Source organism: Ranitomeya variabilis, chromosome 4, assembly GCF_051348905.1.
Source record: "Ranitomeya variabilis isolate aRanVar5 chromosome 4, aRanVar5.hap1, whole genome shotgun sequence".
NCBI lineage: Eukaryota > Metazoa > Chordata > Amphibia > Anura > Dendrobatidae > Ranitomeya > Ranitomeya variabilis.
The window spans coordinates 209,362,094-209,389,072 of NC_135235.1; the positions used below are offsets into that span (position 1 = coordinate 209,362,094).

The 26,979-nt window shown below is 41.9% G+C and overlaps 1 protein-coding gene across 1 annotated transcript in view; it reads left to right on the plus strand.

Moving 5' to 3' along the window:
* The window catches only part of SHANK1 (SH3 and multiple ankyrin repeat domains 1), a 537,634-nt gene that overhangs the window by 440,572 nt on the left and 70,083 nt on the right, over positions 1-26,979 (plus strand). Inside the window, exons 15-16 of the mRNA XM_077259811.1 lie at positions 15,556-15,638; positions 22,630-22,754. Coding sequence (XP_077115926.1) covers positions 15,556-15,638; positions 22,630-22,754 — 208 coding nt within the window. The remainder of the gene's footprint in view (positions 1-15,555; positions 15,639-22,629; positions 22,755-26,979) is intronic.

Genomic DNA, 26,979 nt, shown 5'->3' on the forward strand with positions numbered 1-26,979 from the left:
GACCGTGGGCTAGGCAGAACTGTCCTACTATGGCTGTCCCCCGTGGACCCTGCATCCACCACATTAACCTAGTGTGCCGTGATGGACACGTAACGTCCCTGTCCATGCCTACTGGTCCATGCATTTGTTGTGAGGTGCACCTTTCTACTGACTGATTGCCTCAATGCATGGACAATGCGGTCTTTGACATGCTGGTGGAGGGCTGGGATGGCTTTTCTCGCAAAGAAGTGTTGACTGGGTAGGTCATAGCGTGGTACTGCGTAGGCCATCAGGGCTTTGAAAGCTTTGCTTTCAACCAACCGGTAGGGCATCATCTCTAATGAGATTAGTAAAGCAATTTGGGCGTTCAAACCCTGTGTACGCGGATGAGAGGATGAGTAGTTTCTTTTCCTAACGAGATTCTCTTGTAGGGTGAGCTGGACTGGAGAGGTGCATATGGTGGAACTAGCGGTGGTGGTGGTGATGGACATGGCCGATTGAGAGAGGGTTGGTGATGGTATTCTTGATGTTGGCCTACATACAGTGTTTCCTACCAAAAACCTTGTGATTCCCTGACTGCTTTGGCCTTGCGACGATACCTTCACATTTGCTGCTGGTGGTATCCTAACTGGTGGGCTTACAGTGAGGGAAGCAATGTAGCGTTGCTGACTACCTTCATTCTGAGCAGGTGCACCAACGGTACAGGACGTTTGGTAGTTAGTCCAGGCTTGCAAGTGCATGCTGGTTAAATGTCTACACATGCACGTTGTATTTAAATTTAGGGGATTCTTCCCTCTGCTAAAGGTCTTTGAGCATTTCTTACCGATAACTTTGCACTGATCATTCGGATCTTGGTTAAAAAATTGCCACACTCCACTCTTCCTACTATGCAATACCTTTTCAGGCATTGCACGCTGTGCTACTTTCACCGGATGGCCACGCTGTCCTAAAACTGTTTTTTTGGTTGACAAACTTTTTTGGCCTGAGATGGGCCTGCCAGATGAAAGCTGTTGTGATGTTGATGGCTGCTGCAGATCATCCTCCTCCGCTTCTTAGCTACTGTCAGCGGCACCCTCTTCCCCCAATGGCTGCCAATCTGGGTCAACAACTGGGTCATCTATCACCTCCTCTTCAATGTCATGTGCACCTTTCTCTGTGTCACCATGTAAGGTGCTGTAGCGTTTGGGACGGGGCACCATAGTCTCATCAGGGTCAGATTCTAGCTCTGTACACTGCGAGGGCAATGTAGTGATCTGAGTCAATGGAACAGCATAATAATCTAGCTGTGGCTGTGCATCAGTGCACTCCATGTCCGATTCATCTTGTAATGGGCAGTTAACAATTTCCCTTTCTAACCCAGGCACGGTATGTGTAAAGAGCTCCATGGAGTAACCTGTAGTGTCGCCTGACGCATCCTTTACTTTTGGTTTGGGTGAAGGACACAAGGAAGCAACTTATTCCTGACCGGGACCATCCACTGACGACTCATTGCTTTTAAATTTGGAACTTTCTGAAGAGGAGGCAAAAGAGCTAGAGGCTGAGTCAGCAATGAATGCCAAAACTTTTTCCTGCTGCTCCGGCTTTAAAACTTGTTTTCCTACTCCCAGATAAGGGAGCCTTCGAGGCCTTGTGTAGGCAGACGATGATGCTGGCTCAACACCTCCAGCCTTAGCTGCTATTTTGCTTTTCCCATTACCACCAGATGCTCCACCACCACCACTACCATCAGTACCAGCTGGCAACGACCGCCCACAGCCTCTTCCACCAGACTTCCTCATTTTTGGGAAAATCTAAATAAAATAACAACCATTATATGGTACTGTAAAACAAGGTAGAAACAAAGGTGGTGTTGGACAGTGGAAATCGCTACAGCACAAGCGGTTTGGGGGTTAATCTTCCCTCCCTAAGTATATCTCTTCTGATGAAGCTGCAGCAACCTCTCCCTATGCTAAGATCGGCAGAAGTAAGATGGCGGTCGGCGTGCACACCCCTTTATAGCCCTTGTGTCACCGCAGAAAGCAAGCCAATCACTGTCATGCCCTTCTCTAAGATGGTGGGGACCAAGACCTATGTCATCACGCTGCCCACACTCTGCGTCCTCCTTCATTGGCTGAGAAATGGCGCTGAACGCGTCATACGAAATGCGACTTTGGCGCGAAGATCGCCGACCGCATGGCCGATCCCACACTGGTTTCAGCGATTTTTGAATTTGTCCGATCCGTTTCGCTCAACCCTACTGAAGACCACTGTGCTCCAGGAGGCCTACTTAGCCCTGTGAGCACTGTATGAAGGAACGGGCTCATGTGATGAGCCTGCTCCATACAATTAACGTGTCCACTGTGTTACACAGATATCACGTATGTCTAACTTCGGAGAAAGAAGAAAATACACATTTGATGTTGCCACATTCGTAACTGTCCAAACTCATACAATATTATAATATTTATCTCATGCGGTGCACGCCGAGATGAAGGGATAAGATCGAAATGTCAGAATCACTTTTTCTTTAGTCACTTTGCTGCCCAAAAAATGGAACAAAAAGTGACCAGAACGTTGTATGGACTCCAAAATTCTAGTTATGAAAACTGCAGCTTGTTTCTGAAAAAGAACAAGCTCTCATACAACTCTGTAGACCAAAAAATAAAAAACAGCTCTTAAAAACCGAGAAGGAAAAATTTGAAGCAAAGTGGGACACAGTGGGACCCCCACAAAAAAATGGACATGGCACTAGTGGAAAATAATCCTTAGGATTCTGGATAGTGGCATAACTTGAAGCTCATGGACCCCAATGCAAAAGCTCCAACAGAACCCCCAATTATTCCAAGTCTTTAACGGAATTGTATTTTTCATTCAGGCCAAAGTGACTTTTTTGGGACCATTAGGCTCTAGAGCCCAGTTGAGAAAGGATTTAGACCTCCACTGCTCAATTTTTATCTAGTAGCCCACAAATTGGCCATAAAAGTATTGTTTCGGAAAATCCATTGAATATTTCCTATCCTGCAGTGTTGCCAATATTACACCGCCCCCTATGGATAAAAATATGTCTCCGAGAATAGAGAATTACTCTGAATCACCATCACTACAAGCCTTTACCAAGCAATTCATTGCCAAGATTCTATTATGTCTTTTACGGAATGGTGATGCGTATTTCTGACTCACGTCAGAAAAAAACAAATGAAACAACAATGAAAATTTGAAGGATTGTTTTTATTTTCACTTCATTGTTATATGATTTTTGTTATATGCTGCTTTCCAGTGGGCTCTCAGGATCTTAGCTCAAAAGATGAAACGCATTGTAGACAACAAGTTCATTGTAGAAGTGAAGGTTATTTTAGGAATTTTTTTCCTATGACTTTGTTTTGTTGACATTATTATGATGTAAAGGAGGATGAAAAAGTGATGGGGCCAAATAATTACAATCCTACATCTACAGGCTGCCAATATCGCCAGAGTATCCGGACAATCAATTTCCTGCAATATCTAGGATGGGAAATGGCATATTGACTCTTTAACTGGAGCTACAGTCTGTATCATAGTCCAGTGCTATATTTGCATTTCTCCATGCTTCAGATCTGAAATCTGCCAGCATTTCCTTTGTGTTTGTGTTTGGTGCGGGGTAGTAGCTGTGGGTGAGGCACTTGTCTGTTGCACCCTGGCACATTGCATGAAAGTGGCTGGGTGTGTGGACTTGTGCTGTGAGGTTGCTACACCCGTGCCGGCCTGATGTAACCAATGTTGCTGGTTTGCCAGGACCAGATGTTATACAGTTCATTGAGGAAGACCACTATTCAAGAATAAACTTTTTACTGAACGAGAATTTGATAGGGAATATATACAATAGATAGTGGACACACAGTCTTATGGACGTTTCCTTCACTGCTTTAAGAATTTTCCACGCAGTTTCCATCCTCAGTGGTTTCCTCTGGGGCTCTGTATGTCCACTTCTCTGCCACACCACAGCCCAACTTTAACACTAGAGTCCTGATTAACAAGTGTCCTTTACGTGTTCTGCGGTTCCAAGTCTTCTTTTTCCTTCAAGATTTCAGTATAGCTGGTAATACTGACGCTCTGGAACTGAGGCCCGGAATACTCTTCTCGTCCCATGTACTCAGTCCTGTGTAGGCCTGTTACATCCCAGCGTAATAAGCTCAGGGTCTGGTGACTAAGCGTACTCTCTTTGGACCCGTTTCTGGTAAGGCCACTCTGTCTTTTAGTCATTTGTAATTTGTATCTTGCTATCTCTTCTCTTTGGTCTCCTCTCACTTAGGGTCACCCCAGAATGCGGCACTTCTCACTTTAGACCTTGTGGTCCACTCATTATGAACTCCAGGCCATATCTAACTCACTGCCAGGAAACTGAAACTTTCTCTTCAACGCAGCACTTTCCTCCCTGGGCTAGTCCCAACCATTACCTTTAACTGTCCTGCTAACTTCCTGTCGCTGGGCAGAATACAGCCTCGTCAACAACAACGCAGATCACTGCACATATAAATATTATCTACACACATTACTTTTCACATTACAGAGTATAACAATTCACATGTTCTTCAAGGGGAATGTGGGCAGCATATTCATCTCCTTACATCTATATCTATGGGGAAAATGGTGAAACCTTCTGTTCCTATCATGTGTTTGGGCTCTGGATAAAAGGAGCACATATACAAGTATACAGCCTACAATCTAAGTAAACACGTAATGGACACATATTCTACTTATCCAACTGCCGTATAGGAGTAACAACATTTCTGACAACCAGCTTGTTGACTGTTTCCATTACAAATGTACAAATGTAGTAGACATCAGCGTGACCTCCAAGCTTGTCTAGGCGGTTTACATAGAGCGTACATCCATTTACTTAGTAAGTATTTGAGCAGCCATGTTACACAATATGGTATGCAGAATGTTAAAGGGGTTTTCCAGTTGCAGAAAACCCCTGATTCCGACTACAGCATGTATTAAAAAAAAATTATAACTGTGCTTTAGTCATCCTCCCAGGGTCCAGTGCTGAGTCTCTACTGCGGCTTCCGGTGTCTGTAATTGTCAGCAACATTGACGATATGTTGACAACGCTGCAGCCAATCAGTGAGCTCAATGGCTCTGCCTAAATTTACAGCACAAGCCGCACAGAGCTCCACATAATAAAAGAGACTGGGAGCAGTGTAAGAGATTCAGCGGGGGACCTGGGGAAGATGAGTAAAGTTTTGTTTTCTTTAGAAAACTCCTGTCTGCCGGCTACAGTTTAAAAAACAATCAAAAAAAGTGCTTTACTCACTCTCCCTGGTCTGGCACTAAATCTCTACTGTGCTACAGATATCTGTCCTTGTCTACAGCACCGATTATCACATGAACAGCGCTGCAGCCAATCAATAAGCTGACAACACAAGCCAATCAGAGTCGCTGAGCCCAGTAATTGGCTACAATGCCATGGTCATGATGTCAGCGATGCAAGCAGGAACAGAGGAGACTCATATTTGGACCTGGGGACGGTGAGCAAAGCATTTTGTAATGAAAAACCTGCACTTGGGAACAAGGCTTTTCCAAAACCAGAAAACCCCATTAATATGAATATTCCCAGTTATCCACTGGCTCTTGTGGTATGCACCCCAGGTAGGTCTCCTAAGCACTGGTCAAGGGAACATTCTAAAAAAAATTATAGTAGGACATAAAGAACTATGCAGCTTATTGATGCTGTAAAATATGCAGACTCGGGGGCAGCTTCATCAAAAGGTAACGTGTGAAATAGCCACACGACTAATGCTGCTGTCACTGCTGTTCTTGACTCATAAAGCCCCTGACCCTCCCTATCGATATAAATCATAGTTTAAAGGTCAGTAATGGTCAGAATATGACATTTACTATTTCCTTTTTGTCACATAAATCATTGATCCTTCAGGTTCCCAAGGAAAGTGAGAGTCAAACCCACATGCTTCTACGCTGGGTGGTCGGACACCAGGCCATCATTGACTTAAAGGACACAAGTTGGCATTTACATAGAATTAAGTTGTTTTTTTCATTCAAAAAATGTAAAAAAAAATATCACTGATACGGTCACTTAAAGAGACTGGAAACTAAAATTTTAATGTTCAGATTAACGAAGAAATATGACTGTGTTCACTGATTTTTATCTGTAGCATTGGCTATATAAACTTGAAACGATCATTCTTGAAGAAATCCAGTAGAAAATACAGGAGTTAATCTCCTTCTGATCAGTTCCATCTTTGTCTAGTGGCTGACTTAAGCCCCACCCCCTCAAACAAGAGGCGGACCTTAGTGATATTTATGTCTTACTGCAAGGGGGAGGCTCCTGCTGCAGCCAGCTGTCAGGGACAGGGAGGAAGATTAGTAGGGGGTGGGGAGGACTTAGCTGAGCTGGGACATGCAAGGACTTCTTCATGTACTTCTCAGTTTTAATTGCAGTGAAAGAAAAAGAGATTAAGGGGGGAAGTTTTTAGGTATTTTTTCTCTTTCCTTTTGCATTTTATTTTACATTAAAGGAACAGGAATCATAAATCTAATTTATTATTATTACATATCACCCAGAGGGGAAAGTAAAGTTTTGAGCCCCAATGCAAAATTAAAAAAGGCCCCAACTTTAAGAGGTGTTTAATACTATTTGACTACAAAAATGGGCCATAAGGACCTTTTGTAGACACCCCTAGATAGAATATTACCCCTATAGATGGTGCCCTGTTAACCTCTGTATAATCTAGGACAGGTAGGCCTGAAATTCAGACCCATAAGGAACTTAGGAATTGGAACTACAGTATATCTGGAAAGCCCACCAGGGCAGTGGGGTACTCGGTACCGGGTCCGGTCTTAAAGGGGATGTCACGGTGTCTGCGAACCGGTCCGTGGCCCTGGTCACCCAATTAAAGGGGAACGGTCTTTTAAGGGGTATTGTGAAAGCTTATTTTCATGGCGCCACCTGTGGTTCTCAGTCAATAGGGACTGATGCCACTTAAAGGGGTCCTCTGGGGTGATGGTATGGTGCCTGGATGGTGACGCTTCCCACAGGAGAAGCGGGGTCCCCAGGGCTCCCAAGGTGTGTGGCAAGGATGGCGTATGCCAACGAATAAGTGGAGGACATAAGTTGTAAAGTCTTTACCTGGTTTACTGGTGGTAGTAGTCCACAGTCCAGGATACCAGGCACAGGTGGTGATGTGGTCCGGCCGGCTTGGAGACAAAGGTGATCCCTCTCCCAGGTGAGGTCCATAAGCCTTCCTACTGCTCTAGTATGCGAGGTCCCTGCTGCCTGTGGCTTGCTGGTAAAGTCTTCATTCCTGTCTTGGGACAGTACCTGTATGATGGGCAGCTTGAGACATTTTACAGGGTCTCTATCACGACACGGGCTCCTACGGTGCTGCTTCACCTCCAGTTGTGGTGTGGGCAAATTACATACAGTTCTAAGCCCTCCGGTTCTGCTATGTGTCCTAGAGTCCCACAAAAGCTGCAGGCTCCCGATACCCGGTTTCTGCATTTCAGCTCTGAGGGTGCCCAGTCACAGTTCCCCTCTAAGCCCTTTTCCACACCTGTGCTCCTTCCCTCAATTGCTTTACTGCATACAACAACCCCACAGGTTCTCTTTTCCTTCCCAGGAGCCGCAGCTCAGTCCTGGCTGCACGGCTCCGCTGTCTGCCTTACAGACTTCCTTCTGTCTCTGTGTCTCTCTCCAACTGACCTAATTCCAACTGTCTCACTCCTCCTCCAGACCAGGACACTTATATCTGAGGGAAGCTCCCCTGAATCCGGGTCCTGAGCTCCCCCTCCTGGCCTGGATTCAGAATGTGTTGCATGTGTGTGCCTTACCTGGTAAAGAGAATCCTCCTTGCCTCCACGCATGATATCACCCTCCCTGAAAGGAAGGCAACATCACTGTAACAACCGGTTACCTGGAGTGTTACATATCAACCTTTATTATACTCCTAATGACATTATTTGGTGTCCAAGATCCCTTTAATTTTCAATACTAAAGAGGGCGTGGTGCACACACATTGGTTGTCCCTTTAACTAGTCGTACACGATTAATAAAATTGGAAAAAAAGTCTTCTTTTCTCATAAACAATTCCACACCTATTCATAGGCTGTGCATAGTATTGCAGCTCAGCTCTATTAAAGTGAATAGGATTGAGCTGCACTACCATATACAACCAGTGCACAGGTGTGGCACCGTACTTGCTGATGTGTTTTTCTAAAAATGTACAAGCCCTTTAAGAATTGATGTAGAATACATCAGTAGAATGTTTCCTTTAAAAATAGAGATGGAACAGGTAACCTCTGAACTATCTAGTTCACCATAGAGCCAAGAGAATATATAACGTAAGATGCCATATGTTTACGCTCAGGCGGTATTGCTGCTGGTGCCCATACTTTTATCTTACGGTATAGCATTATGACTAGTAATGACTTATTGTGTCCGCTCGGTACAGAACATAATGCTCTGCGGATTATTGTAGTGTGAATCAGGCAGACGACATGATGTGAAGGCTGTGAGCTCGAGCTGATGCATGTATGGTAGGTGAGTGGGTGATTAAACCGCCCTTTGTTACACAATGTGAAATCAGCTGAGTTCTCATGAAAATGCCCATATAAGCAGCAAATCGTTCCCATGTCTAGGTCTGAGGATGCAAATAGCCACTTCAGAGAGGAAGAGGACACGAACTCTCATGTCATTTATTGGATGTAGCAACCCTAAAAGTCAATATAAACCCTTATAGAATGATTTGGGATAAGAAACCAAGCAAGAATCTCCATTTGCTGATGCGTGTTTCAGGGTGTTTGCCCCTCATCAGCGCAAAAAAAAGGGGGTATTTGTTTGGCTGGGTGAGAGAAAGATTTCTGCTTGTGAAACACGCCAAGTCTTCATAAAGAAACTTGTAAGTCTGAGGATTTGACATTACGCAGTGTGTAGCTGAGACTTTGTACATGGGGATGTGAAGAGAGTCAAGTCGGCACATAGAGATTCATAAGCTAGGCAATGCTCGTTTTGGAATTTAAATATGCAAATAGTCACCAGAGAGAAAGAATTTAGTAACTATAGTACCACCTACTTAAAATAGAAACCCTAAAAGTCAATATAATCCCTTTAAGAATGATTTAGGATAAGAAGCCAAGCAAGAATCTCCATTTGCTGACATGTGTTTCAGGGTGTTTGCCCCTCATCAACGCTAAACAAAGAAAGGTGTATTTGTTTGGCTGGGTAAGAGTAAGATTTCTGCTTGTGAAACAAACCAAGTCTTCATAAGGAAACTTAAAAACCTTTTTTTTTTCTGTTTTGCGCTGATGAGGGGCAAACACCATGAAACATGTGTCAGCAAATGGAGATTCTTGCTTGGCTTCTTATCCCAAATCATTCTTAAAGGGTTTATATTGACTTTTAGGGTTTCTATTTTAAGTACGGTAGGTGGTATTATAGTTTCTATACTCTTTCTCTCTGGTGACTATTTGCATATTTAAATTCCCAAACGAGCATTGCCTGGCTTATGAATCTCCATGTGCCGACTTGACTCTCCTCACATCCCCATGTACAAAGTCTCAGCTACACACTGCGTAATGTAAAATCCTCAGACTTACAAGTTTCCTTATGAAGACTCCTTATGAAAACCTTTTTTTTTCTAAGGAGTCTTCATAAGGAAACTTGTAAGTCTGAGGATTTGAGATTACGGAGACATTGTACATGGGGATGTGAAGAGGGTCAAGTCAGCACATGGAGATCCATAAGCCAGCCAATGCCCGTACGGGAATTTAAATATGCAGAGAGAAAGAGTATAAGAACTATAGTACCACCTACTTAAAATAGAAATCTTAAAAGCCAATATCAACTTTTAACAAGCCTTTCAACATGACTTAAGAAAATAAGCCAAACAAGAATCTCCTTCTACAGACACGTGTTTCGGGGTGTTTGCCCCTCATCAGTGTAAAGCGAGCATAGTAGTTTCTCTGGGTGAGAGACCTTTGTCAGGGGATTTAAGGGGTAAGGTTTACCATTGTGGAGAACGCCAAGTCATCTTAAGGAGACTTTTAGGTCTGTGGATATAATATTATGTAGTATACAGCTGGAAAATTGTACATGGAGATAATATTCACAATATTCATAGACTATGCTGATGACTAGTTCTGGATTAAAATAATAAATTCATAAGGTTTTTCACCCTTTCTTGACCCAGTGCTGCCTTTCTGTTGCTTCTCCAGTCATTTTTTACAAGCTGCATCAATAAAATCCAACTACATTGAATAGATGAGCAGATAGAGATGGCACGAGGCACTGAACTCAGTGATTGGCTGCAGTGGTCTTGTGTGCTGCAGTCTTGACATTAATGTTGCAGTGAGCTCGGAGCAGAGGCAGAGAGGCAGCACTGGATCAAGGAAGGGGCCCTATCAACTCCCAGTTTTGTATGGAGTCTTACAGGCAATGCTTCATGGGAAAAAAGTATGCAAAGTGAGAAAGATGAAGACTCTTCCTTGCCATCTGTAGGTAGCCACACCCTAATTTAAGGTCTAATCTTTAAAGAGGTATTCTCAAGTTTGGAAATTGTCCTCAATCCTGTGGATTGAGGATAACTTCCCGGTTGCAAGGGAGTCCAACTGCTGGGATCCATATCGATCCTGAGAATCGTAGCTCTTCAGAGTCTACTTGGAGAGGTAGTTGGTCATGAGCTCTGTTCTTCTCATTCTTAACGAGACCCCAGGAGATAGTTGAGAGCTGTGCTTGGCTGGTCTTCGGCACTTCCATATCAATTAATGAAAGTTAATCCATATTCCATTGATGGGGGATAAATTCCAAACTTGAGAATACCTCTTTAAATAAAGTCTTGGAACTGTTAGAGTATCCAACAACTGCAGGCTTATGCTGTTGAGGCACCATTTTTATCAGGAGATGGTGCTGTGTTCCAAACTATATTGTATGACCTCTCTTTTTTTATATTTGTCTTGTTCTTTCTTGTAATCCTAGCAGTGGATGATGCAGATAATTGTTGTCTATCACAAAAAACTGTTAATTCTCTCACAATTTCTGAATGATTGTGTATATGGATGGGGCAATGACCAATGGTCTTCAAAATACTAAAGTACATCGGTTATTATCAGCCTCTGTTGAAACCACCATCCTTTTCTTCCTTTGACATGAGGACGGGCAAACAATTTGTTACCGCGATGTATTTGGCTGCATTTTGCCGTGATTTTCCATATGGTTAACTCACGGAAGTAAGGGCAGACATATTGGTCGTTGATCTCAATGTCAGCATATGCGAATATGTAGACAGCTGTGCTGGCACAAGGTTTAGTGAGCGCTTTATTAATATTAAGTGCCGTCAAGTTGGTTTTGACTCCTGGAAAGTATGTGAATAATACCGCTCTGAAAATTTCTTTCACCTACCTAATTCTTCAGGTTCACGCCTTGTAGTAGGGTCAACATTTTTCTAATTGGATCCATCTAATTTCCGGTTGACTTCTTCTTCTCGATGTAACTATTAAAATGACAATCTTTTTCCAATAAGCTTGGGCTACTTATAATATGGCAAAAATTTGATGAAGCTCTGGACTAACATATTGTCCAAGACCAACATATTGATGGCCAATGCCCAAGATGGGTCATCGGTAATATGGCACCCAAACCAATCAGGTGTTATCTGCTCGAGCAGTGGATGGATGTAAACATTTTTCGAGAGGGCCAGCTACAACTGATCATCTGGTAAGCTGACCGTGGGGATGTCTGGTGTAAACCCCTACTAATCTGATAACCCTGGACAACCTCTACACTGAGTTCGGATTGGTCACGTGAACTCCTTTTAGCGATCAACCATGATGGTCTCCATACTCAAGATTCTTCACCCTCAAAGTTCATAGAACCAGAGTCCTTTGATCTAAAATTGACCAATGACAACTTAGTAATTTCATACGAATGTTATTTTTTTCAATGAACCCAACAATTTTTATAATCAAAGTACCCAACTTTTTTTATCATGTTGGTTGCCAAAATAATATTTGCCTAATTTTTTTCGTGACGCATAGGGTATGTTTGCATGATGTGTTTTTACCCACGCGTTTTACAATATCAGCAAAGTGAATGAGATTCCTGCTCAGTTTTTCCTCGCAGATTTCTTGCACTCTTTTAGCGTTTTTCCAGTATTTTTTCCCCATTAAAATGAATGGAAAAAATAAATGCGAAAAAAGTACAAATTTTACGCTTTTTCTTGCTCCAGTTTTTGTAGCAGATTTTTGTGCTGCAAATACTGAACGTGTGTGCACAAACCCACAGCGTGTTTTTAAATACCTTTTTTATGGATTCTTTTTTCTTTTGTTACAGGTAGTTTGAACAAAGATTTAAAATAAAAAAAACTTTGTATAGTCTTTTTTCACACTGAAGCTCTTCTGTGCCCTTCGCACAATATTTTTTATTCTTGGCTGATAGGGGCATATGAACTCTTGATATGGAGCCCCATGATTAATATGTATCCACTGTTTCCATCAACAAACCAGTCATTGACCTTCCCCCCACCCCACCAACTGCTTAAAAATATTTTTTTATGTCATTGTCTCTCCCCCCACCCCACCAACTGCTTAAATTTTTTGGTCATTGACCCTCCTCCCACCCCACCGACTGCTTATAAATATTTTTTTATATCATTGACCCTCCCGCCCACCGACTGCTTAAAACTTTTTTTTTGTCATTGACACTCCCCCCACCCCACCGACTGCTTAATATTTTTTTATGTCACTGACCCTCCCCCCACCTTGCCGACTGCTTAATATTTTTTATGTCATTGACACTCCCCCCACCTCGCCGACTGCTTAATATTTTTTTCAAAATGAATAAATAATACATGGCACATGCTGAATATACAAAATGTTTCTCTTTATTATATTCTCGGAAATGAGAACCCTTAGAGGACCACGCTGCGGTCATTGCAATTACTTTTATTGACATGTTAAAAATGACATTCCTTTCCCCCGTCAATGCTGCCCCCTTTTTTATTCCAGTTTTCGCTCAGACTGAAGCCTGCTCAGTTCTCCTATTACTACAGCTGCTCATTACCCATTCTGTAAGGTCAGGTTCTACCTCTGGAGATCTCAAAAATAAAAAAATAAAAATGCCAGCCTCATCAGATATTCAGAATCTCAGCCTTCTACATTAAAAGCATTACCTTGCAATCTTATGTCCGTGGAGATCTGACGCTTTCCATTTTCCCTGCCTATGTTATCAGATCCGATCATATCGTGTATTTATTTTATTTCTCACTGACTCGAATATGTAATTACAATCTCAGATTAGATTAAAAAAACAAGTCATTGGTACATTCCGGTTCCAATTTTTAAGTGTATGGGAAAGTCTAGACTATCCCCCGTTGTCTGAAAAATAAGGATCGGGCATGTTGGATTTCAACATGCCCCATCGTTTGGTCTTTTGAAAATAAGCCATTTGCAATGGTGCCGTATAACATGTATATTAATCAGAATAAGGTAACCATTAAAAATATACTCGGCAATCTGAAATCACTAGGATATGGGTAGTTTGTTATACCACGTAATAAAAAATTCTATGTTGCCCCCATTACCCTATCAACAGATCCTGCCCTCTGCCTCCATAAGCAGTGTTTGCCACCTACCAAAATTAGCCATATTAACCCCATAGTTAATATTCTCAGCAGCCATTTGTTGGCTATATACAGTGCCAGTAATGTCGTCCCCGTATACAGTACCTGACTCCATATTTGCGGCTATGCTCCTTCTCAATAAAACTTTTTTGGAAGCCCCCCACTACATAAAGTGTCCACTATATTTTCATAATAGAAGCTTTGATTGAAGGCCCATACACCGACCTGGAGTATCCAGTGCAGGCAGTACCTTTTTCCTTGGCCCCTCCTACATTGCACTGATTGACAGTGCAAACAATGGGTCACCCTACCAGTAACTGGTAAAAATGATACCTGCTATAAAATGCATATTTCATGATAAACTGGATAACGAGAAGAAAAAGAATGTAACAATCCAAGAGACATTTCGGTACAGTTATGATTATGGGGAAAAAAGGGGAGGGGGGAATAATTTTCCTACTTACCGCCAAGTTCCTATAATTAATTCCATTAAAGTTCACAGCAGTCGGCCTATTTTAGCCGCTGTATGGTGATACAAGAGAACAATAGATTGCACTCGACAGTTCAAGAATCCTAAATGTTTCAATAGTGTAGCATCTTAAGGCATTAAACGCCTATATATAAATATATCTCGGTATATATAGGCAATGGGGTCCAGCTGTTCACTATGGGAAGGCACAGTATTTAAATGGTAGTAAATGGCTCATAATGCATCAGTCAGTCTGCTAGTACAAGACAGAGTTCTACATTCCGGACTTCATGCGTGGCTAAAAGATCAGCAGGAGCTTCAGGAGGGCCAGTAATCAGGTCAAAAGTAGCCTGCAGCTCCCCTGATTATTCCATTTTTTGTTTTTTTTAAATCCATCATATGGTTCCAGAGATATGCTCTCTTTACTAAGGTGGGTGTGGCTCACAGGATCCTCTGGGGCGTGTCTTTGGGCTGCTCTGCATTATTAGTCTGTGAGCAACACCCCTTTGGCAAAGACCATAAAAAACAGCAGTAAGTAAAAAGGCCCATATCTCTGAAACCGTATAGCGGTTTAAAAAAAAAAGATCGGAGAACTCTGTGGATCAGCATGAATAAAATCTGTATAGATTTATACACTGTATATAAATGTTTTCATAACAAGTGGGGTAGGGTCTGACTCTCAGCACCACAAACAATTGATTGGAAGGACTGGAGCGCATGAAAACCCACTTTGTCATCATTGTTTACCAGGAACAGCGCCATACTTTTATTAGTGGCTATGCCTGGTATTACAAGCCAGAGAGTGTAAATGGGACTAAGCAGGGATTTTCAAAGTTTGCAACTGTATAATATTATCAATGTAGGGGGCATAGTGCGCACCTACCACAGCCCTTCAATAATAATTCCATAGCAGCTTTTTTTATAACTGTCTTTTCTGACGTTTCTTCTTTAGCCCTTCTGAAAATGTATTTAAAAATTTGACTCTTAGATGTTACAAAAAAAGAAAAAAACAAAATTAATAATCTTGCAATTTTCAAACTGGCTTTTTTAGACTCTTCCTGTCCTTTCGCGAAAAGTAAAAAAGACAGGGTCAGAGTTTCACTATTGTGGCTATGTACATATGTTGTTTCCTGAAACAACAGGAAGTTAAAGTCTAAAATAGCCCGAGTGTTCAATGTTAGCAAATATTTGTATTCTCCATGCAATAATAACTCCATATCAACTTTTTTTTATAACTGTTTGCACACTCTTATTAGACACTTCAGTAAAAAAAGACAGGTTCAGAGTTTGATCATTGTGGCTATGTGCATGTGTTGTTTCCTGAAGTTAAAGTCTAAAAAAAGTCCCAGTGGCCAATGCGAGAATTGCAAGAGTTCTATTTTTTATTTTTAATAGCTTGATATCTAGATAAATATATATTGCCAATTAAAACAAAAAATGATTTAAACAATAGGAGCATTCTGTATTGAATGCCTCTGTTTGGTGTTCCCATACTAACTCTATTTTTTTTTATTTCAGTGACTACATTATCAAAGAGAAAACTGTGCTGCTGCAGAAGAAAGACAGCGAAGGATTTGGATTTGTGCTGAGAGGAGCTAAGGGTGAGGTTCTCCTATAATTACTGGGGTCGCCCGTGCCTCCCTGCTCTGCTGGACTGACACTGAACGCATTGCTCTCTGTAGACAAGAGCAGAGGCATATTTTCCTTGAACAAGTACAAACGACCAAGATTAAGCCGATTGAATCTAAGATGTGAAAGATCTCATCTGTATTATGGCTCAGAGAATGGGAGCGCAAGGTACAGCTGTAGTCTGCATGGGTGATGATTGAGAGCTCCACTTTGCCCGAATCAATCATGCCAGGCTGCGGCAGTATCGGATGATTGGAGTGATTTTTTTTTCTCCCTCTGAGCTGATTATGGAAAGCACACTTCTTTTCTAAAGTCTCTCTACGGAACTCGAGTTTTGAGTATGAATATGTGGCCGGTACTTAAAGGGGTTGTCTACCTTTTGGTAACATTTATTTTTTTCATACTTAATGCATGTATTTTTGGCTAAAACATTTGTATAATAAGGTTTGATTAAACATTTTGCACCACTCGCATTTTATAACCTTAGTATTACCAGCTGGAGAATGAGTTAAGGTACCGTCACATTAAGCGATGCTGCAGCGATATCTACAACGATGCCGATCGCTGCAGCATCGCTGTGTGGTCGCTGGAGAGCTGTCACACAGACAGCTCTCCAGCGACCAACGATGCCGAAGTCCCCAGGTAACCAGGGTAAACATCGGGTTACTAAGCGCAGGGCCTCGCTTAGTAACCCGATGTTTACCCTGGTTACCATTGTAAATGTAAAAAAAACAGTACATACTCACCTTCTGATGTCCGTCAGGTCCCTGGCCGTCTGCTTCCCGCACTGACTGTGAACGCCGGCCGTAAAGTAAAAGCAGAGCACAGCGGTGACGTCGTGCTTTACGGCCGGCCGGCGCTAACAGTCAGTGCAGGAAGCAGACGGCCAGGGACCTGACGGACATCAGAAGGTGAGTATGTACTGTTTTTTTTTTTACATTTACAATGGTAACCAGGGTAAACATCGGGTTACTAAGCGCGGCCCTGCGCTTAGTAACCCGATATTTACCCTGGTTACCATTGTAAAACATTGCTGGCTTCGTTGCTTTTGCTGTCAAACACGACGATACACGCCGATCTGACGACCAAATAAAGTTCTGAACTTTCAGCAACGAACAGCGATATCACAGCAGGATCCAGATCGCTGCTGCGTGTCAAACACAACAATATCGCTATCCAGGATGCTGCAACGTCACTGATTGCTATCGTTATGGTTGCAAAGTCGTTTAGTGTGAAGGTACCTTTACTGAGAATCAGTCAGTGAACTCATTCTGACAGTTCAATGGGACTTTTATCAGTGTTTTTTGAGCTGATTTATGACCTCAGATCACATCAAAGTTGAATGTGCCGGAAGACAAAGATCCTGTAAAAGCAAAATGGAGCAAAATTTGCCAGCTGAAGAATGAATTTCATAAGAATCTGTCTGTGAGCTTGTTATGACTGTCCAATGGGAGAGTTAATAACTCTTTTATCAGTCTTTAGCTCTTCTCAGCTGATTTATGACTACAGACCACATCAAAGTTAAATGTGCCGGAAAACATAGATTCCGCAAAAGCAAAATGCAGCAAAATTTGCCCGCTGGAGAATGAGTTTAGTGTGAATCTGTCAGTGATCTTTTTTTGACAGTCTAATGGGAGAGTTTCTAACTCTTATCAGTCTTTTTTTAACTCCTCTCAGCTGATTTTTGACCACAGACCGCATCAAAGTTGAATGTGCTGAAAAACAAAGGTCCTGTAAAAGCAAAATGGTGTACAAATTGTCGGCAGGAGAATGAGTTTAGTGAGAATCTGTCAGAGAGCTCTTTTTGACGCTCCAATAGGAAAGTTTTTAATTCTTTTATCAGTGTTCCTCTCAGCTGACTTGTGGCCACAGACCACATCAAAGTTGAATGTGCTGTAAAACAAAGACCCTGTAAAAACAAAACGGTGCAAAATGTTTGTTTAAAACCAATTGCAAAAATGATTTTTAGTCCCAAATACATGCAGTTAAGTAAAAACAAAGTCCCCACAGGTGAACATCCCCTTTAAAATACAGTGCCTTGCGAAAGTATTCTGCTCCCTGGAACTTTTAAACCTTTTCCCCACAAATCATGCTTCAAACATGAAGATACCAAATGTAAATTTTTGGTGAATAATCAACAAGTGGAACACAATTGTGAAGTTGAACGAAATGTATTGGTTATTTTTAGTGATGAGTGAGTGTACTCGTTGCTCCGGTTTTCCGAGCACACTCGGGTGGTCTCCGAGTATTTGTTAGTGTTCGGAGATTTAGTTTTCATCTCCGCAGCTCAATGATTTACAGCTACTAGCCAGGCTCAGTACATGTGGGAGTTGCCTGGTTGCTAGGGAATCCCCACATGTAATCAAGCTGGCTAATAGCTGTAAATAATGCAGCTGCCGCGATGAAAACTAAATCTCTGAGCACTAACAAATACTTGGAGACCACCCGAGCGTGCATGGGAAAACCTGAGCGACGAGTACACTCGTTCATCACTAGTTATTTTAAATTTTTGTGGAAATTCAAAAACTGAAAAGTCGGGTGTGCAATATTATTCGTCGCCTTTAACACAATACTTTTTTGCGCCACCTTTAGCTGTGATTACAGCTGCAAGTCGGGTCGCTTGGGGTATGTCTCTATCAGTTTTATACATCGAGAGACTGAAATTCTTGCCCATTCTTCCTTGGCAAACAGCTCGAGCTCAGTGAGGTTTGATGGAGATCGTTTGTGAACAGCAGTTTTCAGCTCTTTCCACAGATTCTCGATTGGATTGAGGTCTGGACTTTGACTTGGCCATTCTGACACCTGGATACATTTATTTGTGAACCAATCCATTGTAGATTTTGCTTTATGTTTGGGATCATTGTCTTGTTGGAAGACAAATCTCCGACCCAGTCTCAGGTCTTTTGCAGACTCCAACAGGTTTTCTTCAAGAATGGTCCTGTATTTGGCTCCATCCATCTTCCCATCAATTTTAACCATCTTCCCTCTCCCTGCTGAAGAAAAGCAGGCCCAAACCATAAAGCTGCCATCACCATGTTTGACAGTGGGGATGGTGTGTTCAGGGTGATGAGCTGTGTTGCCTTTACGCCAAACATATCGTTTGGCAGTGTTGCCAAAAAGTTTGATTTTGGTTTCATCTGACCAGAGCACCTTCTTCCACATGTTTGGTGTGTCTCCCAGGTGGCTTGTTGCAAACTTTAAACAACACTTTTTATGGATATCGTTGAGAAATGGCTTTCTTCTTGCCACTGTTCCATAAAGGCCAGATTTGTGCAGTGTACGACTGATTGTTGTCCTATTGACAGACTGTCCCACCTCAGCTGTAGATCTCTGCAGTTCATCAAGAGTGATCATGGGCCTCTTGGCTACATCTCTGATCAGTCTTCTCCTTTGAGATGAAAGTTTAGAGGGACGGCCAGGTCTTGGTAGATTTTCAGTGGTATGATACTTCTTCCATTCCAATATGATCGCTTACACAGTGCTCTTTGGGATGTTTAAAGTTTTGGAAATCATTTTGTATCCAAATCTGGCTTTAAACTTCTCCACAACAGTATCACGGACCTGCCTGTTGTGTTCCTTGGTCTTCATGATGCTCTCTGTGCTTCAAACAGAACCCTGAGACTATCACAGAGCAGGTGCATTTATACGGAGACTTGATTACACACAGGTGGATTATATTTATCATCATTAGGCATTTAGAACAACATTGGATCATTCAGAGATCCACAATGAACTTCTGGAGGGAGTTTGCTGCACTGAAAGTAAAGGGGCCGAATAATGTGGCACGCCCCACTTTTCAGTTTTTGATTTTCCACAAAAATTTAAAATAACTAATAAATTTCGTTCAACTTCACAATTGTGTTCCACTTGTTGTCGATTCTTCACCAAAAATTTACATTTGGTATCTTGATGTTTGAAGCATGATATGTGGGAAAAGGTTGAAAAGTTCCAGGGAGCCGAATACTTTCGCAAGGCACTGTAGCACTCTTTAATGACACATGTTGCTTACCTCGTTGCATGCTTTGTTCTAGCTGCTTTGTATCCTAATATTTTTTGTTGAAGGTGTTGACTTACTGGGAGCCCCAGTGATAAGGTATTGCTTAATCTGTTGATAAGGAATAACTTGTGATATGGGGAAACACTTTTAAGGGCGTGTGGACTGGACATGGGGTTGTTGGGGCCCACTTCCTTTTTTTGTGAAGGTCAGGCAGCTGGTGTAGGATTGTCTGTACAGTCATTGTGTTACAGAATAAAGCCCCTTTCACAGAATTGGTCGTTAAAGGGTTTATTCCCATCTTCTGAGATATTCACACTTTTCTTTTGCTTACAGTTTGTTGCCTAAGAGACCGACCACTGCTGCAGTCTGGCTTGTAGGAACTTTGCTGAAGCTGGCCCAATATTAGGAGGAAAGAGCGGGCTACAGCAATCCTTCAAAACATTATTTACAGACTCAATAGAAGAGGGTCCAAAGATCAGTTCGAGTATCAGAATTTGACCCAAACTTGACCCCGTATCCAAATGCCATAGAAGTCAATGGGAACTTAAACTTTGGTGCTGTAAAATGGTTATGTTGCTAAAAAGTAAGCAAAATGGTGGTAAGAGCAGGACAATTGCCCTGGAATGTGGATAGGAAAATTACTTAAAATAACATATAATGAAAGAAAATAAAAAATAATCTTGAACCAGGAAACGGAGGTCCAAGTGGAGAACTGGAGCAGTGTCTTGTGTGTGTATTTTACTGTACTTGTTAATAAATTATTTAAAAAAAAACAATGTAGGGTCCCCCCTCTTTATAATAGCCAGCCAAGTTATAGCAGACATATGTGAGCTGATCTTATTATGCTGGGAAGGGGCCAAAATCCTTGGATCTTCCCAGCCTATTAATATCAGCACCCAGCTGTCTGCTTTGCCTTTACTGGTTATTAATAATGTGGGAACCCTAAAAAATGTCCATGTCTCTCCCATTTTTAATAACCAGCAAAGGTAAAGCAGATAGCTGTGGGCTGATATTAGTAGGCTGGGAAGAGCCATGGATATTGGCCCCTTCCCAGCCTAAAAAGAACAGCCCTTACCCACCCCAGAAATGGAGCATCTATTAGATGCAAAAATTTTGGTGCTTAGCTTTGTCTCTTCCCGATTGCCCTGATGTGTTGGAAATTGGGGTAGTGGGGTTGTGAGATTGATGTCAGCAGCTGGTGCCGATGCCAAGACCAGGGATTAGTAATAGAGAAGCGTCTGTCAGACACCCTTATTACTAACCTCAGAGTCAAAAGAAATAAACACACGCACAAAAGTCCTTTATTTGAAAAATCACTCCTGGATAATTTCCCTCTTTCACCCATTTTGTAAAAAATAATCCACACAGGTCCTCTGTAATCCAAATAGAGGTCTCCAAACGATCCCTGTCTTCTTCATTCAGTGTATGGAGCCCCATTCAGAGAATGAACCTCCATACACTGGAGCAGCAGCCGCTGCCGGTTCTCATGCTGTACTCCATTAAACCTGGCCGCTGTGAACTGAGGTGACGTCAGTAAGTTTACCTCAGTTCACAAATGCCGCTTCACATAAAGACAGCGTGAGAGCTGAAATAATGAGCAGTGATGTTATCGCTCATCATTTTGGCTGTTGCACTGTACTCCGCAAGAATGGCAGGTAATGAATGTGACATTTTTGGGGTGGCTGAAGACTGGTCTTATTATCCTGGGAAGGGGCCAATGTTCATGGTACTTACCAGCCTATTCATATCAGCCCCCAGCTGTCTGCTTTACCTTAGCTGGTTATTAAAAATAGAAGGGACCCCATATCATTTTTCTAGGGTCCCCCCATTTTTACTAACCAGCAAAGGCAAAGTAGACAGCTCGATGATTAAATTAATAGACTGGGAAGGGCCATGGATATTGGTCCCTTCCCAGCAAAATAAGACCAGCTCACAACTGTCCGCTTTCCCTTGGCTGGATTTTAAAAATAATGGGGACCCCATTTCATATTTTAAAATTATTTATTTATTTATTTTACACAGTCAGTCCGGGTCACATGGTGCCCACAGCCTTAAAGCTTGTTGATTGTCTGCACTGCAGCCTTTCAACAAGCTACCGAATCCGAACAGTAACACGGACTTGCAGTAAGAAGTGGTATGAAACTGTTCGGATTCACTCATTCCTACTGTTCTGCTGTCTGCCAGTGGTGGTCAGTCTCCACAGCAGCAATCTGAAACAAAAGTGTTTAATATCTCAAAACAGGCTGAAAATTTTAGCAAGCAGCAAATAACAAAAGTGCTTTTAGTTACAAGCAGTATCCGAAAAAATATCCATCTCTGATGATGAGTATAACACCTTAAGTAGACAACTGCTGTCTTTGACACCATATTTACATATTCAATTTAAATTTAGGTCATCCTCCTCCATGTCAAATACAGCAGTTGTCTACTTAAAGTGTTATCCTCATATTCATAGATTGATATGTCTCCGGATAGTGCATGTAAAAGCAAGTACTTTTGCAATTTACTGTTTCTTAAAATTTTTCTTGAGATATTACGGCAACACTTTTCTCTTGTTTACAGCTTGCTGCCTTGAAGACCGACCACTGCAGCTTTGCAGCTTGCAGGCATTGAGCTGAAGCTAGCCAGGATTAGGAGGTAAAACCATGCTCCAACAATCCTGGCCAACTTCAAAACAATGCTTAGATGCTCAACAGAAAAGAGCTTGTAAGCACTGCACATGTTCTGCTGTCTAGCAATGGTGGTCAGTCTCCAAGACAACGAGCTGTAAACAAAAGAAAAGTGTTAATATCTCAAAAACAGCTGAAAATTTTAATGAGGAGTATATTTCAAAAGTGCTTATTTTATCAATCTCTATCCAACAAATTCTCATTTATGAAGATGGAAATAGCCCTTTAAAATCCTAATTTGTCATTGGTAATGTCCCGTCCTGCAGAAGTACTTATAATTGTCATGTTCCTTTACAGCACAAACCCCAATTGAAGAGTTTACTCCAACTCCAGCTTTTCCCGCGCTTCAGTACTTGGAAAGTGTCGATGAAGGGGGAGTAGCGTGGAGAGCGGGTCTCAGGATGGGGGACTTTTTAATTGAGGTAATTTGGCCTTAACCCGACACGATACCAGTGAGTATACTCACGCAATTTCAAAAGGGTTAAAATAATGTGAATGTCAAAGGAAAAATATGAAGCCTGTAGTGGTTCTGTGGGTCGCATTGTGATTGCCAATTTTGGAGAAATGGACATCGTTTTGATAGAAATTTTTCAGTACCGAAAAGATCTCAATTTGGAATATTTAAAGTGATTGTCTGCCTGCGGGTACAATATTTTGTTTTGTGGTCTAATGATCCAATGGGACAGTTTAAAACTCTTTTGTCTCTTTTCCTGAGCTCCTCTCAGCTCAATTATGACCACAGACCACATCAAAGTTGAATGTTCTTTGAAACCAAAAAAGCCTGTAAAAGCCAAATTGGGCAAAATTTTTAATGAGACTGAATTGCCAAAATGATTTTTAGCCCAAAATACATGCATCAATGTAAAAAAAATATATATATCCAAAGAGGTGGAGAATCCCTTTAAGCCCCTTCCAAAGACAGCCCCAAGACTGACCTATTTTTTTAAGCAGTGTTAGCTTGTACCTTGCCACTTTTGTAGTTCGGTTCTCAAGATTGTCGAAAAAAATCAAGACTGTTGGCACTTATGATAGTGTTACAACTGTGGGCAGTGTGGGGTGCCAAGGGTCCACCAGTATCATTGACTCTGGGGTCCCACTGTTCAGCTACCTGCAAATATTATGTTACCCTCATTCACAAGTTTATATAATAGTTCGCTGTGTAGTTAGATAAATGAATGATGAGCTGCAGTTTCTGTCTTTATATTGTGAATATATAAATGTATTTTGCCAATTCCTGTGAAGCGTCCTACCAGGGGATTTACCTTTTCTCCAGTGGGCCAGTCCGATCTATTTCTATTATAGCATTGCGTAAAGTAGAAAAGCACCAAGGGAGATTCATGCGGTGGGGCTGGAGGTTATCATGTCATACGTCTGCAGTCAATCCATATAAAGAACCATACATTCTGGTCTGGGTAAAGGGTATGCACAGTTTTGCAACCATTGTTCCAGTACATCTAAAAGAAAATAAAAGGAAGCAATATTGCAACTAGTGCAGACTTAATGTATGCAGCTCTTATGCAGAGCTATGGTATGTATCTCAAACCCTATCCTACCTTCATGTGTTCAAAATCATGCATGATGCCACATGGTGGCATGGTCCATTACATGCCGTGTTAGGCAAGAAATACTCATGCCTTGTACAGATACACTGAGCTACTGGAATGTATTCCAACATGTGCCTGCAGGATTGGACTACATTGACTTTGTGGTCCATGACCATAGAGACATGATGGTCTACAGAGAAGCTGTATACACCAGGGGTGTCCAACTGCATTGCTCAAGGGCTGCAAACAGGTCATGTTTTCAGGATTTCCTTGTATTGCACAGGTGATCATTTAATCACATGCACAGAATGATTCCAGCACCTTGTGCAATGAGAAGGAAATCTTGAAAACACGCATGGTTTGAGGCCCTCGAGGAATGCAGTTTGACACCCCTGGTATACACCAAATGGTAAGATTTTCTTCCTCTTCTCATGGTGTCTCAGCATCAACATATGTCCTGCATCATTCCTAGCTCAACTTGGTGGTTCTTGGCTCTCTAGGCCAAGTGGCCAAGCAATTATTCTTCTCATCAACTGGAAAGTCTGGACAACCCTGGCACAGGGTGCAACTTAAACTCAACACAACAACATCCAAAAAGTCCTCCGTCACCATCTCGAGGACAACCACAGCCCTAGAGATGGAAGAACCACCGTTTGTGGAGCTTCAACAGAGAATGAAGGTTTCATGCTTGGTCCACATCCAATACCTCGCATGCTTAACCGAGCAAGTTCTCCTTCACATCTTACAAACCCTAAGGTTATAAGTCAGATGTGATTATTTCACTACCTTATCTTAAATTGACTGTCAAGGTCACAACCTCCCAACACCATCTTTACGATGTGTTAATTGCAAAATTAGTGTAAAGAATTCCTCACCAGCCATTGCCAAGTGTTAGAAGGTTTTTATCTTTAGCTTTGATTTTTGGATTTGTTGCTGCTATGATGACTTTTAGTCAAAGTCATTCCTATGGGTTTATTTTCTAAACCTATCTGATACACAGTTTAATTTTTTTTGTGATCATCCGTGCAAAAAAAGGATATGACTAGATTGGCTTAATACATCCTAAAGTATGTAATTGAAAATGTCTATTATTTTATGAGTTCGCTGGTTGTTGGTAGACGAGGTGCCCTTCTCAAGGTTGCGTGGCCTCTCTGCAGGAGCTCAGCTCTGCTGATTTAGTAATTTTTTTTAGGATCTGTCCAGCTGTTGTATATCACACACTGAGTCCAGACTGCCCCAACATCCACTGGTTTTGCAGTCCACACTGAGCTGCCTTGGTTTCCTTTCTGCCATGATCACCACTTTCTCCGCTGCTCCCACTCCCACAAGGCACATTGATAGAAGAGTAACAACCACTCAGTTCTGGGCATTTCCCAAATGCTTTCTCTGAGAAACTGACCTCCAGCCACAGTACCCTCTTCTGAACCACAGTTTATCATTGTAGTTCTTCCATTTAAAGAGGACCTGCCACTTTTTTTTAATGCATTAGATATGTTTTAAAAGTCTCTGAACTCCCCTGATTCTGATGTTTTTTTCCGTTTTGCTCTGCTTCTCTCCATTGCGGAGATATTTACATTAGTTGCTTTTGGAGCACAGTATGTGAAATCTTTGCTTGTAGTGTTTCTTCAGAGTGTTCCCTGGAAGTATGCATATTATCCCTTCCTCCCACATGCTGCCAATTACATCTCAACACCTGATCTGGCAGTCTAGCAGTATGAGACTGTAGAAATTTCCAGTTGCGCTGTTAGCAGAGATTTCACATACTGAGCTTCAAAAACAACAAGTGTGAATATCTCTGTAAAGAAGAGGCTCAGCGCAAAATGGAAAAGAACATTAGATTTAGGGAAGCTCAGGGATTTTTACAAAGTATCTAACTAATTTGTGTTAGAAAGTGTCAGGTTCTCTTTAAACATGATCTCACTTCTGTTCCTTGCGTAATAGAATCATTTCTTAGAAGCACTCCATAGTGCATTATAGCCCTATGTATTCTGCTGTTGTCGCTTTATCCCCTCCAGGCCGTTTCCTGTAGATGTGATGAGACTATTGTCAACCAGTCATCTTTCCCCCTTCCTTCAGTGGTCTGAATTTACTATACTGCCTGTGATATGCATGCTGCTGCACAGGGCACAGTCTGCAGCGACTCACATGCCTTATGTTTTACTTTATACCTGCATATGTAGCTCTCCTTTTTCCTGCTAATATGTAATGATATGTATAACTGCTAGGAACTTATCCCTATATATGGGTAGAGGATGATGGAACGTGCAGTTATAAAGGCAAAAACATGCAGCCAGTGATTGCTACAATCAAAGAGACATTGCATGGTTGGGAAATACAAGAAAACTGTTATCATGTAGACCAGGAGTTCACAACTCCAGTCCTTGAGAGCCTCCATCAGTGCATGTTTTGGGGATTTCCTTAGCATTGCACAAGGTGTTGGAATCATCACCTGTGCAGGTGAATAAGCTTTGCAATACTAAGGAAATCCTGAAAACATGCACTGATGGTGGCCCTCAAGGACTGGAGTTGTGAACCCCTGATGTAGACTAATTTAGGGTGAGGTGCTGCTCGGTATAGTTTATGCTTATGTTTGCTTTTGGATCGATGAAGTCACTAATCCACCAAAGCTACTTGCTGTATGTGGTGTACATTTCCCTGCTCCTTATACTTCATAAGAACTCGATTGAATTCAGTGCTATAGGATTTCTTTTTCTTAATAATAAAAGTAATTTTTATAGTATTTCGTTATATAAGGACTGGAGGTCTGTTTTTTTTCTAGTTTTCAGAGCTTGAAATTCCCTGCATAGTCATAAAACATCATGATCCAATTCTGACTTCAGCCACTAGAGAGAGCTTAAGAGCTTACCGTATACTGTTTACACATTAACCCTTTCACGACATATGATGTATATATGCGTCTTATGTCATGTATCCCCCTTTGATGCAGGCTCTGCAACTGAGCCCGCATATTTTCCAGAACATGACAGCTGATTTGATCAGTTGACATGTGCCCCTAACAGCCGCAGGTGGAATCGCAATCCATCCGCCGCTGTTAACATGTTAAATACAGTTGTCAATCTCTGACTGCGGCATTTAACATGCA